At 36.5% G+C, this 19,598-nt stretch overlaps 1 protein-coding gene across 8 annotated transcripts in view; it reads left to right on the top strand.

Annotated features, from left to right (window-relative positions):
* The window catches only part of SPOCK3 (sparc/osteonectin, cwcv and kazal-like domains proteoglycan (testican) 3), a 488,523-nt gene that overhangs the window by 110,588 nt on the left and 358,337 nt on the right, over window positions 1–19,598 (top strand). Inside the window, exon 3 of one of the 8 annotated variants that reach the window (XM_011959652.1) lies at window positions 9,224–9,304. The exons of the other annotated variants lie outside the window; for them this stretch is intronic. Within the exon in view, the coding sequence (XP_011815042.1) occupies window positions 9,284–9,304 (21 nt within the window). The 5' untranslated portion in view covers window positions 9,224–9,283. The remainder of the gene's footprint in view (window positions 1–9,223; window positions 9,305–19,598) is intronic. 8 annotated transcript variants of the gene reach the window in all.

Below are 19,598 nucleotides of genomic sequence, written 5' to 3' on the forward strand. Positions count from 1 at the left end.
GAAACTTTTAGGCATTATATCTAATGGCTTGACATCTTCATTTTTTCTGTGTTGACTTTGCCTCTTATTCTTATATTCCTTATGTTACCCACTAGTTATGTAAAGTATGCTTTTTTCCAGTAAATAAAAAAAACACCAAATTGTTATGTCTAATTTAAATATAATTAACTTTGATAATTAAAAATTAAAACAATCTATTATTTTAGAATATTTAAGTCTGGCTGGGTACAGTAACTCAAGCCTGTAATCCCAGTGTTTTGGGAGGCTGAAGCAGGAGGATTGCTTGAGGCTGGGAGTTTGAGACCAGGGTGGGCAACATAATGAAACACTCTCTCTGCAAAAACTGGGAAGCTGAGCGGGGAAGATGGCTTGAGCCCAGGAATTGAAGGCTGCAGTAATCTATGATTATGCCACTGCACTCCAGCCTGGGTGACAGAGCAAGACCCTATCTCAAAAAACATTTTTTTTAATTAAACTTATTTTTGGAAAGCATATTTGAAAATATGTTTTTGCCTTAGAGCGTTAAATGTAGATGTCACTGAAACACACTCTCATGACAAGACAGCTTCTAGATTTTCACTGTGGAAGCCCTGTGGAGATGTAATAAGAAACTGTGCAAGTTGAACATAAGAAATTTTAGTGCAACTTTAAATAATATATATCTCACCCTTTTGTGCAGTTTCAAAACTGACAGTTTTTCTCCTTCCATTATGACAAATTTATATTTTATTTTTATCTAGATTCTTTCATAGTGAAATACAAGCTTCTAAATTTATGTATTTTCAGCTCTATAGGTTTAAGTGCATTTGCTGACTACATGTTTTATGATCCTACATAGCAGTCTGTGCTTTAACTATAATATTTTTTAAAATATCATTATATTTGGAGTGACAAGGAAATGAAGAAATATTGTATTTGAAAAAAAAAAAAAACAAAGAAACAGAATGTCTGAAATTACAAGTGGAATAGACCAAAAGTATACAAGAAAGAGATTGTTCAAGCACTAAACAGAATGGGATAAAACAAATGAAATAGTACATTAACAAGGAGAAACTCCAATGTCCTGTGCCTGCCTCAGTAAATAGATGATTCTGGAGACAGGGCACCAGATAAGAGTGTGTTTCCAGTAATATTCCCCAACGCTGTTTTTAGTGAGTCCAGAGCTAGCACACTGGCACTTAAGCCAGGTATCTGATACTCTACAGCTGTATTTCTCAATCTGGGGCCTCCATCTGATTCATGTAATGGGATGCTTAAAATGCGGTTTGCTGAGCCCTATCTTCACAGTCACTTATACGGTAGATATGGGGCGGGACTTGAGAATTGGCATTTCTGACATCTTTGTGGGTGATGCTGATTAATCTTTTACATGACTCAAAGACAGTACGTTGAGAACCACTACTCTCTGTTGTACCTCTCCTGGTGTGTTTGTCTTAGGAGATGGTGACAGTGGCCAGCAGCCCCTGAATCATGGGTATGGAGCAGGGACACATTATGCTCTCAGGGTCATTTCTCATCAATGCATTTCACCCCTTAGTCTGGCAGGGTTTGGAAATGGCCCAGGTGCCCACGAGAAGACAATACAGCCCACCCATCACCCTGGAATCCTCCATTCAGGGTGGGTCAGGAGGGAAGACTGTTGGGAGTCCATGCTCTTGGTAAACCTAACAGAAAAGACAAAGTGAGCAGGTGGAGTGGACGTTAAATTTCTTCATGTAGAGGGGTTGTTAGGAGGAGGAGAACAAATGGTAATAGGGGGTTCCAACCCTTTGAATGAGGACTTTTTTGCTTATCTGTGGTGGCAAGTATTACGAAAATTTTGCACAGACCTTTTGTTTAGCTCATCAGCTCTCGTTAGTGTTAGTGTATTTTATGTGTGGTCCAAGACAATTCTTCTTCTATGTGGCCCAGTTGAACACTGTTTGGCTTCCCTGGGTCACATCCGAAGAAGAAGAATTGTCTTGGGCCACACAAAAAACAGTTGAACACTGTTTAGCTTCTCTGGGCCACAGCATATGAACACCTCCATATATTATATGGGAATGGGCAGTAGGCACAACAATTAAGAGATAGGGAGATAAATACTGAGAAGAAGATGAGGACCACTACTTTTTCTACACAAAGTAGTAAATGGTGGTGTACCCAAAATTCATGTGGAGAAGACTAAGAAGAGAGGTAAGTGATATACAATGTTGGATGTTACAGAGAGGTCCAATAAGATGAAGGGTAAAAACCCTTTGGCAATAAAAGAACTAACTTGGGTGTAATCCCAGCACTTTGGGAGGCCGAGGCGGACGGATCACGAGGTCAGGAGATCGAGACCATCCTGGCTAACACGGTGAAACCCCGTTTCTACTAAAAAATACAAAAAATTAGCCAGGCGTGGTGGCGGGCGCCTGCAGTGCCAGCTACTCCGGAGGCTGAGGCAGGAGAATGGCGTGAACCTGGGAGGGGGAGCTTGCAGTCAGCCGAGATCGCACCACTGCACTCCAGCCTGGGCGACAGAGCGAAGACTCCTCTCAAACAAACGAACAATAAAACGTAACTTCAGGAGGAGTTTGGTGAAGTGGTCCTAGTAGAAGCAAGGTGGTTTTGGGCTTAGGAGTGAATGAGAAGAGGTGTAAGGAAAGAGCTTTTCAATGTGCTTCAGCATTCAGGGAAAAAGTTACAAGGTCTTTCTAAATAATTTTGCAATTTATGCATGGAAAAGAAGTTTGAACAATTTTATGTGCTGAAAGCAAAGATCTAGGAAAGGGAGAGTCTGAAGAACAAGAAGGAAAGAGGTAATTAATTATTGGAGCGATAGATGAGAATTGATTCTGCAAGTTCTTTTGGGAAGTGGGAGGGTCCCAGTGTCTAGAGCACCAAGGGAGCCATTAAATGTCTAATGCTGTTTCAAAGGTCTTCCTTGGACTATTGTCACAAATGTATGGTAATTTATTTTAATAATTTCGTTATACCTCTTCTATAAAGGGAAACCAAAGTTTGAAGAAGTTTAGGAAAATTTATTTTCTTCTCAACTTTTTCAGGTCTTTGCTATTTATCATCACTCTGTTTTTGTCTGCTTCTATAAATGAATGATTGGTTACCAATTAAGAAATTTTCCAGGCTGTGCTAGGTGGCTCACTCCTGTAATCCCAGCACTTTAGGAGGCAGAGGTGAGTGGATCTCCTGAGGTCAGGAGTTCAAGACCAGCCTGGCCAACCTGGCGAAACCCTGACTCTACTAAAAATACAAAAATTAGCTGGATATGGTGGCAGGTGGCTGTAATCCCAGCTACTTGGGAGGCTGAGGCAGGAGAATCTCTTGAACCTGGGAGGGTTGCAGTCAGCCAAGATCTCACCATTGCACTCCAGCCTGGGAGACAGAGTGAGACACCATCTCCAAAATAAAAAAAGAAAAGGAAAGAAAAGAAAAGAAAGGAAAAAAGAAAATTTCCACTAATCTTTTCCCCAACAAACTTCTAGGTGGCTTATTCTTATTATTTTTTTGTAATTATAAAAAAGTAGTCTTGGCAATACAACTAAGTACAGAAGAAATCAGTTCGACTTGATTGCGTATATGTGTGTATTTTTGGTGCATTTTGGCATCCTGTATTTGTCAAAGCAAATTAGTATCTATTGACACATATGAGGCAAAGTAAAGTACTAATACTTGATTTTGAGTCAAATCTTGCTACTATCATTCAGAAATGCTTTATTGGAAACCTTTATAACTCATCTCCTTTTAAGCTTAATTTTCCTTCCTAAAATATCAATCAATCAATCAATTCTCTTCACCCAATTGTCTATTTTATAGATGGTTCATAATGGTCCAAGCCATTCATCACCAGGATATATCCTGGCTGTACTTTGCAATATGATGGTAAAGTTATCAGAAGAAGAGAGAGGGGAATATACAGGCCCAGGCACAGAGCAGGTTACTTTGTGTTTGTCTCTACCAGTATGAGATTTTTGTGAGTAGGGAAAAGTGAGGGGTGGAAGAGGAACCAGAGGCTGAAGTGGAAGTCGAAGTAGGGTTCCAATGCCTGGAACAGATAAAATAAAATTAAACAGATTTTGCTGGTGTTACTGCATATGCAGTTTCCTAAAAGGATAAGTTACATGCTAATTAGGAGTTGATGGTAAGGATAAAAGACTGGCACACTTAGGTGAGCTCAGGTATAGTGGGCCTGAGAAGGAGAGATCATTGCCTATTTTAAGGACTTTTTTTTTTTTTTTGTATTGTAGAAGTTGGAAATTCATAGGTATATAAGCTTATCAATGTGCTGACAATGAACTTTTTTATTTTTTTGACAGAGTTTCACTCTTGTCACCGAAGCTAGAGTGCAATGGCATGACATTGGCTCACTGCAACCTTTGCCTCCTGGGTTAAAGCAATTTTCCTGCATCAGCCTCCCAAGTAGCTGAGATTTCAGGCATGCAGCACCACACTCAGCTATTTTTTTTTTTTTTTTGTATTTTAGTACAGACAGGATTTTGCCAAGTTGGCCAGGCTGGTCTCGAACTCCTGACTTCAGGTGACCTGCCCACCTTGGCCTCCCAAAATGCTGGGATTACATGCGTGAGCCACAGTGCCTGGCCTACAGTGAACTTACTGTGAGGTTTATTTACAGACTTGTCCAGTCAGATTGTGGACTGACTTACCTTACCTTAGGTGTCAACCATTGTGCTTGATGTAGGGTTAGGAGTTAAGAGTTTGGGCAGAGTCTGTTACCTCTTTTAATCCAATAACAATTTTCACCCTTTTCTTTTTTAAGCTGGGTATATAGTAACCTAGAATAAGTATATATTTTCAAGCCTCTCTTGTGGTTAGGTGTATTTTGTGCCTGTTATTTCCAATAGGACATGAGTAAAAATAAAGTGTGTAACTTCTGGATTGTGCTCTTGAAGTGAAAGGAGGTCATGCCCTCCATTTCCCTTTTCCTTTCTTCCCTGCAACTGTAAATCAGAAATAATAATTGTGAGAGTATCTTAGAACATGAAATGAAGCCAAGATGTTGAAGGTGATAGAGCAATCAGAAACAGCATCAGTCACCAACTGTCAAACTGAACTAGTATTTCTGTATCCTCTCAGTGATCTCCTACATGAAAGAAAGAAATTGAGGTGTTTTTTTTTTTTTTTTTTTTTTTTGAGAAGGAGTCTTGCTCTGTCGCCCAGGCTGGAGTGCAGTGGGGCGATCTTGGCTCAACGCAAGCTCCACCTCCCGGGTTCATGCGATTCTCCTGCCTCAGACTCCGGAGTAGCTGGGACTACAGGCGCCCGTCACCACACCAGACTAATTTTTCTGTATTTTTTTTAGTAGAGATGGGGTTTCACCATGTTAGCCAGGATGGTCTCGATCTCCTGACCTCATGATCCACCTGCTGTGGCCTCCCAAAGTGCTGGGATTACAGGCATGAGCCACCGCACCCGGCTGAAGGTGGTTTTTTTCTTTAAACACCATTTTATTTTTGTTTTTTGTTTCAGTAGTCTGTATCCTAATACACTTGTTAAGATCTCTCATCAATTTATTCAATAAATGTTTATAGAGTGCTATATGCCTGGCACTTTTCTAGATTCTAGCAATAGTGAACAGCAGTCCTCTACTCCAGCCAAATATATGAGCTACCTCATAAGAAGGATAAATACATGAAAATATATAACTTCTTAATTAGTACTATGGATAAAATATAGTAAGGAAGGGAGGAAAATAAATTTTAAGTGATAAGTAAACTTTAAGATAGCATGATCACAAAAGACTTCACTGAGATAGTGACTTTAGAATTAAACACTGAAATAAGCAAGGAAAGCAGCCGTGCAGATATTGGACTGAGGGAGGACATTCAAGCCAAGGCCCAATGAAAGCCAAGACCACAAGACCTTATTGTGCTGTAGCAAGGAGATAATACAATTGGAGGTAAGTGAAGGGGAAGAGAGTTTTAAAAGATGAGATCAGTGTGATAAAGGGACCATATATTGAGAGTCATGGTAGCTATTATGGCTATTCCACAGATGAACTGTGAAGACAATTGAGGGCTTCTATCTGATGACATAATTCAATTTAAATTTCAACAGATGCATTCAGTTTAATTTGTAGAAAATCAACTGAAAGTCTCAAGGAAAAAAAAAAAGAAAAGAGAAGAAAAGAAAAGAAGGCAAACTTAATAGGAAGCTATTACATCATTTAGATGAGAGACGATGGTAAATGGGTTTGGTGGGTAAATTTTATTGAGTTGATTATTGTTCTTTAGCACCACTCATGCGAAAGTACCAAAAATTTATTTTATAATTTAGTGTTCTCCAGAAGTTGTAAATGAGTTTGCAGTAATTATACATTTCATTAATATTCATATATCTTTTTACTATATTTACTTCCGCCTTCAAATGCCAGCTCTAAGAAATGAAGGAAGAATAACGGATATGTATAAACATATGTTTGTGTTGGATTATATTCATCAGATTGGGTGATGACTTCACAAGTACAATGTGACAATGTTTTCACACTACCTTCTAGTTGTATCATGTTCACTGAGGTGTTGTATCCCTAAAGGAAGTAAAACAACTTTTCCTCCCCATCTATAGGAATGACAAAGGTAACTCATGGCCCTTTACAATTTGTATTGCATAGTGCAATATAATAGCAAAACAAATGCACAACTAAAAATTATTAATGGGAGGCTGAAATGGGTGGATCACTTGAACTCAGGAGTTCTAGACCAGCTTGGGCAACATGGCAAAACCCTGTCTCCACAGATCAAAAATTAGCCAGGCATGGTGGCTCACGCCTGTCCCAGCTACTTGGGAGGCCGAGGTGGGAGGATTACTCGAGCCCAGGGAAGCTGAATCTGTAGGCTTTAGTGAGATGTGGTTGCACCACTGTATTCTAGACCCTGTCTCAAGAAAGAGAGAGGGAGAGAGAGAGAAAGAGAGAGAGAGAGAGAGAGAATGAGAAAAGTAAAAGAAAAGAAAACAAAAGAGAAAAGAGTAAAGAAAGGAAGGAAAAGAAAAGAAAGGAGGGATGGAGGGAAGGAAGGAAGAAAGGGAGGGAGGGAGGGAGAGAAGGTTATTAATGAAAAACGTGAACTTATGGTTTGCCATGGGTAAATTGACAGGTTTCTTTTTGTATTACTTTGCAGTTATCTGACATGTGAATGACTGTACATTTTATTCATGATTTTTATGTATAACATTTATAATAGTTTTATTAAGTATAGTATTAATTAATATGTTAAAATTACCTAAATTTTTATTTCACAGGGGATGGCTTCTTAGTGCCCCCAAACTGCGAGGAGTTTCAAAGCAATCATATTTTGACAAAAATGTTTGGAGTATCAGGCTATCACTGCTATGTCGTTGTTCTCTAAGGGTGAGAAAATGGGGAGCTAGTAGATGAACACGAATCCTACTGATAACATTTTTCCAAGATTAGAAATGAATAGTATAAAATTTTGTTATGCAGTCACATAATATGAGGGATTCTATCAGATAAAATGTTGCCCTCTACTATCTCTTTCAATATTTTCCTCTTATCTCTTCCTATTGCTTCCTATCACTTGATTTAGCTCTGAGGTAGAAAAATTAACCTCATCCACATTCACTTCTTTTTATTTGAAACCAGAGAAGAACTCTCTACATGAGGTGCTAATGGATTCTGACATCTCTCACCTAACACTATAACACAAAACTCAAGGGAAAATACAATCGGATGGCTGACAGGAAGAGAGATGAGAACTGGCTAAGAGAAAAATTTTTATGAGGAATTTTTTATTGTTATCCATCCTCTGATCTGGAAAAATATGAGCCATGTCCAAGAAAAGAAAAAACTTCTTTAACCTGCAGAAGTCCTGTGTGCTAAATGTCAATATCCTAGAACTGCTCTGTCCATTTGCATATGAATTTATATAAATTGTATGTTATTTAAATATATATTAGATTTAGACATGGCTATCATTTTTTCATGAATAATTTTAAATGGATTTAAAAATCACCCAGGTTAGATTTTTGAACTTTTCAGTGCCATTGAATGGTTTCTGGGTCTGAAGAATGACTATCCAAACCCACTGAATGATAAGGAGTACTAGTAATCCAGTGGAGTTAGGCATTTTAATATGTGGAAAAAAATAGACGTTTGGTAATCATAAATGTAAGTGACTTAATCTTCATTCAAACTATGATGTTACCCAATGTTGGAACTAATTTAAATGGTAACATTGGGAAGAACAGATCTTTAATCTATAGGTTATAGATTTTAAAATAACCTTTCTAAAATGAATCCTTTTATTTATGCAAAGATAACCATTTTTGATGTTTAAAACCTATTTTAAAATGCACTTGTATTAAGATGAATGAAGTTATAATCATGTAAAGTTGTATTTCCCATTATATCAAAGGGTAATATTTGTTAAAATGTGCAGTTAGCAAATTCAGCCACAAATCCTAAATTCAAGGACAAAAAAAAAAAATCCTCTTCATTATTTCTTGACAACGTATGCTAACAGAAATTACTAACTATAATACTAAGTACAAACACTGAGTGATTGACTTACTTATTTTGCCAAAGCGTTTTTATAATCAATGCTAGATTGTCAAGTCGTTCCTACTTTATCATGATAGCCAGAAGCATCAATATTGTTCTTGTTTACATGAATGTTCTTTGAACACAAGTATAATAATTAATATCTAAAATTTTGACAACCTTACTATGTACCAGGTACTGTGGTAGGAAATTTATATATATTAGTCCCTTTAATCCTCACATCAACCCTCTAGGAGAAAATACTGTCATTTCCACTTTATATATCAGAAAATTGAAGCACAGTGATTTTGAAATAACTTGTCCAAAGCTTCATAGCTAGAAAGTGATAGAGAAAGGATCTAAACTAAGGAACGCTGGTTCAGAGTCTACCTTGTTAACCACATAATTATTGTGCCTCTTGAAATGAGGTGTAATTTTGAAACTTGCATTTAATATACAAAGATGTGTATGTGTACATTATTTATGACCCTTATTTATAGAAACATAAAATCTACCATGTATATAATTTAAGAGATGTACTGCTTTAACATAAAATATTTCAGTGGAAACAATTTACCCATTTTAAAATGTAGCTATTTTCATCAGAAAGGGGTCTTTTCCTTTTTCCTTTCCTTTTTCCTTTCCTTTCCTTTCCTTTCCTTTCCTTTCCTTCCTTTCCTTCCTTTCTTTCTTTTCCTTTTTTGGTTGAAACCTCTGGGGCATTAGTAAGAAGAAAAACGATTATTTGACAGGACAGTAGTCCTGATCATACAAGATCACACCCACATGTCTTCTGAGCTCTGTCAGGTAATGAAAATTGTTAAATATATGTTAACATGAAATAGTGGGTAGCAGAGTACCCGTTATGTTATAGACATAACATTCTCTATTTAAATACTTTAAATTTGTTGTTTTTCTGATATGCATCAAACAAACAAGTCTATGACTGATGTCATCCCTCAGCCCTTCACTTGTGGTTTATTTCTGGTGTATAATCAAGTATTTGTCATGATGCTTTAAATGACTTCAACAGATGTTACTTTGGAGATGAGTATTTTGTTAAGAGATGATATCAACCTTTGTTATTCATTCTGAAAACTTTAGTAACCTGTTATTTATTGGCAGAACTTATTTTTAAGGGATATTATAATAAAAATCATCAAAAGACATTTCTTTATAAGGCTTGGGGATGTCAAATCCTAAAACGACTGCTCTCATATGTGTTTTTGGGAACTATTTCATATCCTCACTCCATCCTTTCACCAAAGTATATATGATTACTCTCTGATCACACCGTGTATGTGAGAGATTGTTGAAATGCTGTTCTTCACCTATCTTAGAGCCTACATTCCACCATAACCAATAGGAATTTTGTTTCTCTTTAATTCTAGAATTGCCATTACAGATTATTTTTCTTGTTCTCCATAGTTGAAAAGAAATGGTGTTTCCCTCCAACCCTTCTAGTTCAGAATATAAAATTGCAGTGAGCTAGCTTTTGTATATTACAGTTATTTGTGCACCTCCATGTACCTGGGAGCATGATGAACTTCTTGATTCAGCCCTGATTTCTAGGCATGTAGATAAATTGGAAGGGCTGAGATTGATCACTGAGAGAACAGTGAGAGTCTGAAATAATCAAAGTACAAGTAAGAATGGCTTAAACCAGCAGCAGATAATAGTAGAAGCAGGGATCACAATGGGAAAGTTGATATGGGTTACATAAAATCCCTTCTCATAGATTTGCTATTGACCCCTGAGTATTTAGGAAGAAAGTAACAAAATAGCCAAAAGAAACCAGCATTTGTGCTTCCTGATCAACAAATGCCAAGTTTTCCTTTTTTTTTTTCTGCAGAAAAAATATAACATACTTGTAAAACAGGGCATAATGCCACTCTGATGAAGCTTCTTCAAGAATAACTGTACATGAAGTATGAGCAATTTGTCTATTTAAGATTTAACTGAGATGGCAGCTGGTATTCAGAAGGATTCATTGACATGAATTTTAAAGTTGAAAATGCTACATAAGCAATCATAAAATATAGACACAGTCAAAATAAATGAGACCATCTCTAAAGATATGAACTATTCACAAGGACATTTTGACTCTATAACGTCACTGCCTTTTAAAAAGATTAATATGGGTATTTCTAAGTATTATTAGGATGAATTTATTTAATTAAGAGTGAACTTTAGAGATAGGCATTCTTTGAAATCTTATGGAGCAGCAACGAAAGAAAAGTAAGGAAATAATTACATTGGATTTATAAGTGATTATGGAGCTCCTCTAGTAAGAAAGCACTTAAATAGGATGTGTGATTCTCATTATGTTCTATAAGCTATAAAATTACTTTAGCTTCCGGATCTAGCTTGTTTACTTTTTGGATTAATTATAATCATACGCACATAGAAAGAAACATCACATTCAATACATCATTGCTTAGCAAAATTCAAACAGTCTGGCAAGTAGGAGAGGGTGTTATAATATTGAAAGAACCTTTCAAGGAGGAGATCAGAGTTCAAATGTTGGTTTGACCAAAAGGGTCTCACGCTTCTAATTAAGGGTCACATAATCCTGCATACCAAACATTTTATGTAAAAGAAGAGTAGAAACTGAGGTGGGTGCCCTTTCCTCTCACTGTTTTTCTGCCATGCTACCAAAGTGGAGTCAGAGTCATCCTAATTTGCATTTGTGCTGGGTTTCATGACATAGTCTGTTGAGTGTTATTAAGCTTTGTTGCATTTTAGTCAGACTCAGTTATCCTCTTTTTCAAATATGCAGAATGAGACTAGGTCTTTCCCTGGAAAGTTTGCATTCACTTCCAGAAATCTCTTTATTCCTTGCAGCCTAACCATCAGTTCTCAGGAAAACTGGAGATTGCACTTTGCTCCCCAGAGCCTCCCTGGGATTTTCACCTTCTGGGAGAGCCCTTCCCACACTGCTGCTCTGCCCCCAGACCTCAGTTGCTTGCTGTTTTGTACTTCCTGAAAGCCCAGGGCAAAAACTAAAATGTAGTTGTTAAGAAGTAGGGAAATATGAGATGGTTGCCTTCAAAGGGGCTACAATGAATATTAACAGCTAACTATTCTCAGCTCAATTTATGAAAGCCAGAAGACAGGTGAAAGATGTTAATAACAGAAGTTAATAACAGAAGTGAATGAATTTAAACATCTTTAAAGTTCTGAAAGAAAATAGCTTCTAGAACAGAAGTCTGTATCCATACACTTCAAATTTCAGAAGAAAAATAAATATCTCCAAATCAACTAAAACAGAAAATTCATCAGCAGTCGGCTCACATCAGAAATGATTACTAAAAGTAGTTCTTCAGGTAGGAGGATATGATAACAGAGAAAATCACTAACATTCAGTAAGGAATAAAGAGTAATGAAAAGGAAAAACATGTAGCTAACCTAAATAAATATTAACTATTAAAGTATTAAGGCATTAATAACATCTCATGGAGTACAAAATATATGTAAATAAAATGCATGACTTTTGCATGCTCTATGTCCCAGAAATTTCACTTCTATAAAAATACCCAAGAGGCCTGTGTATGTGTACAGACACATACATGCACACATGCATGTGCATACACACACACACACACACACACACACACACCCCAAAAGGCATGAGGAAGAAAATTCCTTGCAATATTAATTTTCATGGCAGAAAACTGGAAACATAGTAAATGTAGCTCCAATTATAGTTAAGATATAGAAAATTATAAAAGACTATTGCTTCCTCTTTGAAATGAAAACAAGTCAAATAAATTACAAAAGTATGTATATATTAAACCCATTATATGTATATATATATACACAATAATATATATAATATATGTGTATATATACACACAATATATATATATATTGTTCTATAAGTTATAAAATCACTTTAGCTTCCGGATCTAGCTTGTTTACTTTTTGGATTAATTATAAAAATACACACATAGAAAGAAACATCACATTCAATACTTTATTGCTTAGCAAACTTTAGTCTGTCAAGTAGGAAAGGGTGTTATAATACTGAAAGAACTTTTCAAGCAGGAGATCAGAGCTCAAATGTTGGTTTGACCAAAAGGATCTCGTGCTTCTAATTATGGATCATATAATCCTTCATACCAAACATTTTATGTAAAAGAATAGTAGAAACTGAGGTAGGTGCCATTTCCTCTCACTGTTTTTCTGCCGTGCTAACAAAATGGAATCAGAGTCATCCAACTTGTATTTGTTCTGGGTTTCATAGAGCATATACAATATATATATATAGTATTGTATATACAATATACATAGTATTGCATATACAATATACATAGTATTGCATATACTATATATAGTATTACATATACTATATATAGAGTACTGTATATACTATATATGTATTATATATAATATACAATATATATTATATAATATATATTGTATATATACTATATAATATAAACAGTAATATATATAATATATTTAATATTATATATATATATATATTTTTTAAACTCAACATCGAGAAAATTAGAGGCACTAAATTCCAGATATAGACAAATGCTTCTTGGGACAGAATGACCAACGGTGGCCTTCAACACTGGGGCTGTGGTAAATGCAAGAGAAAAACCGGAATGCTCCCAACACAAAGAAATGATAAATATTTGAGATGATGGATATTCCAATTATCCAAATTTGATTATTACACAATGTATGCTTGTATCAAAAAAATCACATATACCCCATAAATATGCGAAACTATTACATATCCATAAAAATTTTAAAAAGAGGAAAAGGAACATTAGCAGAATATGTAACACAATTTAAACCGCCACTTGGGGACTGGTATGAGGGAGTAGAATTCTGAAGAGACCTAGTCACAAAATGTGTTCTGACCTGCCTACCAATCTTTTTCCACAGGACCTTTACTTGAGAAAAAGATGCTGAAAATTACATTTAAAGGTTCACTTCTCCATACTGGATTCCTCATGATTTATTCTGTGCCTGCACTGCTTATAAATGTGTGAGTATTAGAGGGGACACGTGCAGGCCTTCTTATCTTCCCTTCGTTGAGGGAGCTCGTATATTTAATCTTAGCTGTCTTAGGATCCTGGAGTTTCATCTACCAGTCCTAAGAAATGGAAAGAAACTCTGTTCATGTTCTCTGTTTCCTCACAGTCCTTCTACTTAGCTTATCAGCATCTTTTTCGCAACATAGAAAAAGGTATTTTTACCTGTTACTGAGAAGTGGCATAGCTATTAGGTTTTCTTCCATGAGTCCCTCTTCTCCAGGATCTTGGCTTTTCAAGTACTGGCTCACTTGCCAGCTCTCCGATGCCTTCAAATAGATGTGTATTTTCTCATTGTTTGTTTGTTGAATTGTCCTCTACCTTCTCTTGTTTGTTTCAGAGGAGCATTTGGTCTGCTATAAGCTAGTCTGGTATTCCTGGAGCATGAACATTCACCTATGACTTTTTAGTCTCTTGAATACAATTAAAAAGGGAAGTTTTCCCCTCTTTCTCTCACTTTGTTCTGGTTATTTTCAGCTGGCTATTTCAACTTCGTTCTCTGCATATTTCTTCTCTGCTCTGCGCCTCAGAAGGTCCTATAAACTCCTTTAGCCACACTCTCTTGCTGAATGGCTTCTTTTTGGGTTGAGAGAGTGGGAAGCAGCAAATGAAGGAGCAAAGCACTGCAGCTGAGAGAGGCTGAGATATTCATTCCCTCTCTTCATGGAAAAAGATACTCTTCACTTTTGTCCATAGCGCTTGCGGGGTGGGTGATCTCCCACAGATGCCGCTTCCACTTGGTGTTGGTACCATGACGTCCTGCTTCTTTCTTGTACCGTAGGCCTATGGGTAGGTAATGAGGTTTACTGCTGTTGCTTGAAACTTGGTGTGTATCCTGCCTTTGATTGTTCCCTTAATCCTGCTAACTACTCCCTTAATAGACCCTTAGGTAAAGTTTTTATCAGTTAATCCTTTGAATGTGCCATCTATCTGCTCAGACACTGACTGAAACTCATTCTTATTCCTAATCTGATAATTAGAGGGTGTCTTAAGGCTGAGTGGCTGGGATAGTTTTCTGCTGAAAACTATGGCCTTTTTACTTATGCAGACTTGTGTTTAATTGAGAGCAAAAGCTAAAAAATAGCCAATGGTAAAAAAAAAAAATTCATAAGAAGAACCCTCTCGCCATGCAAGTGCATACTCATATAAATTGTATAATCATAAAGCACAGGATTAAAAAGCAAAATGTTAGGTTACTGTGTAGAAAAAGATTTATAGACTTGTTCAATATGAATCTAAGTAGGAATGTACTTCAGAAATAACTCAGTAATTAAAATGCAGTGGTTTGGACTAAAGTGAGATTAAAAAAGCTCAGCTGGCTTTAGTTTGTCACTGTCATTGACTTTGAGTATTTTTCATTACTACAACAATTGGCCTAAGATTTGTACTTCTCCTCTTGACATGTTGACCTTTTCACATTGATTCTTCCTACCTGCTGCTAAGATACAAAATCAATATGATCAAGCAAGCAAATCACTTGATACTGAAATAGCCTGATAATAGGGGAGGAAATCTAGTTATCCAGTGTCCTTGGATGTGTTTACACAAGTATGCAGACAAGCACACAGGCCTACTTTCATGTAGTTCTTGGTTTACACTTACACATCTAATATATATGATTTTATTTTTAAAAGAGCAGTTTTAAACAGAGTCCTTGGAGCATATATTTCAGGGAAATTTTTGATGGGGTCTCTCCTTGATGACACCCCATGGTATTTCTATGTTTTCATTCAGAGCAATTTTGTGAGGCTTCTTCCAAACCTCATTTCTTTCCTATTTCTGCGTTTCACCTGACATAAAGTTATTTGAAACCAGATCTGTGATGGAACAATTTTAAAGGAGTAATGCAAAGGAATGGTGAAGGCTTTACGTTTTTGTACCCTTTCCCATCTTTTTCACTTCCTGTTGGAGACATGCCAATCATTTGAAGTATTAGCAACAGCCCCGTCAATCCCAATGTTTTGCTGCAAGAGTCCTGGATCTTGTTGAGGCAAAACATGAACTCACTGTCTATTTCATGTGGGAATAAGGTAGGTAGGCAGTCCCTGACAAAATCCCTTAAACCATAGCAAGTCAGTACTTATCTAGTCATAAATATGCTTTAATACACTATTTAAGCAACTTATATTTTAAAAACTGACAGGAGTTGCATACTTGTAACATTTTAGAAAAGTCATTTTTAGAACACTTTGCTCTATTTTTAAAGTGTTTATGGTTACTTACTGTTCTATCCTCTGTGGAAGACACTCCTCTAGGGTATTCATATGATTTAGACATTTTCAGGAAATTATATTATACTCAGGTGTTTTATAAGCTCATAGTTTTTAAGAGTGATGAAGCATATATACAGATTTAAGATGCCAGCATATTTCCTGTTGAATGTTTCACCAAACTAAAGCTTCTTAAAAGTTACTTCTAGGCTGAGGGTGGTGGCTCTTCCCTGTAATCCCAGCATTTGAGAGTCCGGGGTGGGAGGATTGCTTGAGCCCGGAAGTTCGAGACCAGCCTGGGAAACATAGTGATACCGTATCTTTACAAAAAATAGAAAAAATTAGCCAGGCATTGAGGCTTGCTCGTGTAGCCCCAGCTACTTGGGAGGCTGAAGTGAGAGAATTACCTGAGCCTGAGAAATCAAGGCAGCAGTGAGTCATGATTGTGCACTGCATTCCAGCCTGGGCAACAGTGCAAGACCTTGTCTCAAAAAAAAAGTGCTACTTTTAAACTAGTGGCATTATCTTTTAGAGTCAATTGTTATGAATTCAGTCATCAACTCTGGCAACAGGATGCTTTTCACAATTTATAACCCACTTTGGCCTTTGTCAGCAATCTTCCCATAACTCAACTATGATAATGAAATAGCATATTCTCACATTGGGATGCATTAATGTTAACTAGAGATAAGCTGAGATATTTACTTTTAGTATCTGATTAGAAACTAGTCTCAAAAATTTTTAATTGTTATTTAAAAAATTAAGCAAGTGTTATGTAGAATAATGCCTTTTAATAGTTTATTTAGAGTGAATAGGTCAGATGGCGTTAATTGTGATCATCCTGTCAGTGAGGGCCTCATAATGTTTGGCTGGAATTAGGTCTCATGATTGTAAATTAAAAATACATTCTGACAGCCAGGCGCGGTGACTCATGCCTGTAATCCCAGCATTTTGGGAGGCCAAGGTGGGCAGATCATGAAGTCAGGAGATTGAGACCATCCTGGCTAATGTGGTGAAACCCCATCTCTACTAAAAATACAAAAATTAACCGGGCGTGGTGGCGGGTGCCTGTAGTCCCAGCTACTTGGGAGGCTGAGACAGAATGGTGTGAACCTGGGAGGCGGAGCTTGCAGTGAGCCGAGATCGCGCCACTGCACTCCAACCCCCGGTGACACAGTGAGACTCCATCTCAAAAATAAAAATAAATAAAATAAAAATTCTGACTAAAGACTAGTCATTTATCTCAACTTTCTTTTTTTTTTTTGAGACGGAGTCTAGCTCTGTCGCCCAGGCTGGAGTGCAGTGGCGCGATCTCGGCTCACTGTAAGCTCCGCCTCCCGGGTTTACACCATTCTCCTGCCTCAGCCTCCCGAGAAGCTGGGACTACAGGCGCCCGCCATCTCGCCCGGCTAGTTTTTTGTATTTTTTAGTAGAGACGGGGTTTCACCGTGTAGATCGGGATGGTCTCGATCTCCTGACCTCGTGATCCACCCGTCTCGGCCTCCCAAAGTGCTGGGATTACAGGCTTGAGCCACCGCGCCCGGCCTATCTCAACTTTCAATGAAAAAAAAAGTGATCGTTGTGAGTGTTCAAATTATGAAAATCTTTCGAGTATTGTGCTGCAATTGGAAAATATATTCTTGAGTCAGCGGGCTTTGTTATCTATCTTAATGACTTTATTTGCATGTTTGCATTTGATGTTTGCTTCAGTTAGGAAATTTCACCAATTTTTAGTTTTAAATTTTTTCTGTATTTAATAATTATATATGAAGTATATATATATAGGCTATATATATATAAATAGTATAGTCTGTACATCCACATTTGAAAATACGTCATTTATTTCAAAAAAGGGAAAATAAATAACCCATCAATTATTTTATATTAAATTATATTTCCTTTTTTGGCCCTGTAAGTGTCCAGTAGCTTATTATCAAGTAAAATATATTAGTATGTTTTTCCAAAATATTGTGATGATAAACATGTAGCAGATCCTGGATGATTATATTTTCAAAAAAAGAAAGAAAATAATAAAATCTCTCAACCAGTATAATAAATTATATGGTGACATTGTTAGCACTGACACACTCATCTTCATTTTAGGAACGTTCACTAGTGGTTACTAATCTTACGTTGAAAGGGATTTTTTTTTAGAGATATTTAACTATATTATTAAATGTTTCCTGGAATTTAGGGCCCTATTTTGGAATTTTTCTACCCCATAAGTGTATTTATTCATTCATCCATAAAATGTTTATTACTTCCTTACACATAATAGGGGTTCAATGGGTATTGTCTTATGGATAAATGATTAAATAGAACACAAATGAAGGTGATATGCATACTTTCTTTAATGAATTCTTCCCTATCACCTTTTTTGTTCTTTGGTTCATTGATTTTTCATTGATTAAGAGTCTGTAATTTATCAGCCCTGACACTGGATTTCACACTAATAAGTTCTGATACATGAATCATATAGGTAAGAGTGAGAATTATTTCTGCAAATGTGTATTTCTTAAATGAAGTAAGAGTTTAAAAGATGTTTTGTACCCAGACCCAATCATCACCTAAAAAGAAATGTACATATGGTGGTGAGAGTTCATTTATTTCTTTTTCTTTCTTTCCTCTGAGTAATAGAGAAAAAGAGGTTATAACCTGAGGAAAGATGGGAGAGGAGATATTTCTGCTTCAAGAAAGAGAGATGTAGAATGCTCTTGGGGGAATGGGGGAAAGTGAATGCATTACAGGATAAAGGGTGTTGGGTACCATTAAGCTGCCACTTGAGATGAGAGATCACAAATGATGTCAAAGCTTTCTTGGCTGAGTGCTTCCCTCCAACTACATGCAGCTTTGTGATTTCAGACCCCAAGGAGGGTTAGATGTGGCTTAAAGAAGAATTATGATTTACCCAAGTAAATGCCCTAGAGAGAGCAAGGCATCAGGGAGTTGTGTGTTTACATGTCTAAAAGAAATTAAAAGAATTTACCATGGAGTTCAGACTAGTAAGACTGGAAAGGAGGACCTGGGAGTGGGGTGGTAAGGAACATTGAAAATGCAGTAGGAAAATATGATTTTATGATGGGGTGTACTATGCTGTTTATTTTCTTTTTTCTGAATGGACACTGTCATTGTTCCTTCACATAGTACTTTGTTTTTTTCTCTCTGTTTTCTTTTTTCTTCTTTAAGGTCTTGTTTTTCATTCTATTTTATTTTTAGAGCAATTTTAGGTTCTTAGCATATACTTCGGTATGCTTCAGGGGTTTCTCTTTGTAAAACAAGTAAGACCAAGAGGTATTAGAAGAATTAAACCTTATTTTTAATTTTTGTGGGTACATATTACATATATATACACATACATATATATATATATTTGTGGGGTACATGAGATATTTTGATACAGAAATGCAAAGCAAAATAATCACATCAGAGTAAATGGGGTATTCATCACCTCAAACATTTATCCTTTGTGTAACAAACAACTCAATTATACTCTTTTCATTATTTTTAAAAGTGCAATTAAATTATTTTTGACTACAGTTATTGTGCTAGCAAATACTGTTTTCTAACTATCTTTCTAACTATTGTTCATACCCATTAACCATCCCCACTGCTTCCCCCACCCCACTATGCTTCCCAGGAACTGGTAACCATCCTACTGTCTCTCTTTCCATAGTTCAATTATTTTAATTTTTATCTCCCACAAATAAGTGAGAACATGTGAAGTTTCATCTTTCTGTGCCTGGCTCATTGCACTTAACCTAATGACCTCCAGTTCCATCCATGCTGTTGCAAATGACAGAATCTCATCCTTTTCATGACTGAATAGTATGCCACTGTGTG

This window comes from Colobus angolensis, unplaced genomic scaffold (assembly GCF_000951035.1).
Source record: "Colobus angolensis palliatus isolate OR3802 unplaced genomic scaffold, Cang.pa_1.0 Scaffold5, whole genome shotgun sequence".
Classification (NCBI taxonomy): domain Eukaryota; kingdom Metazoa; phylum Chordata; class Mammalia; order Primates; family Cercopithecidae; genus Colobus; species Colobus angolensis.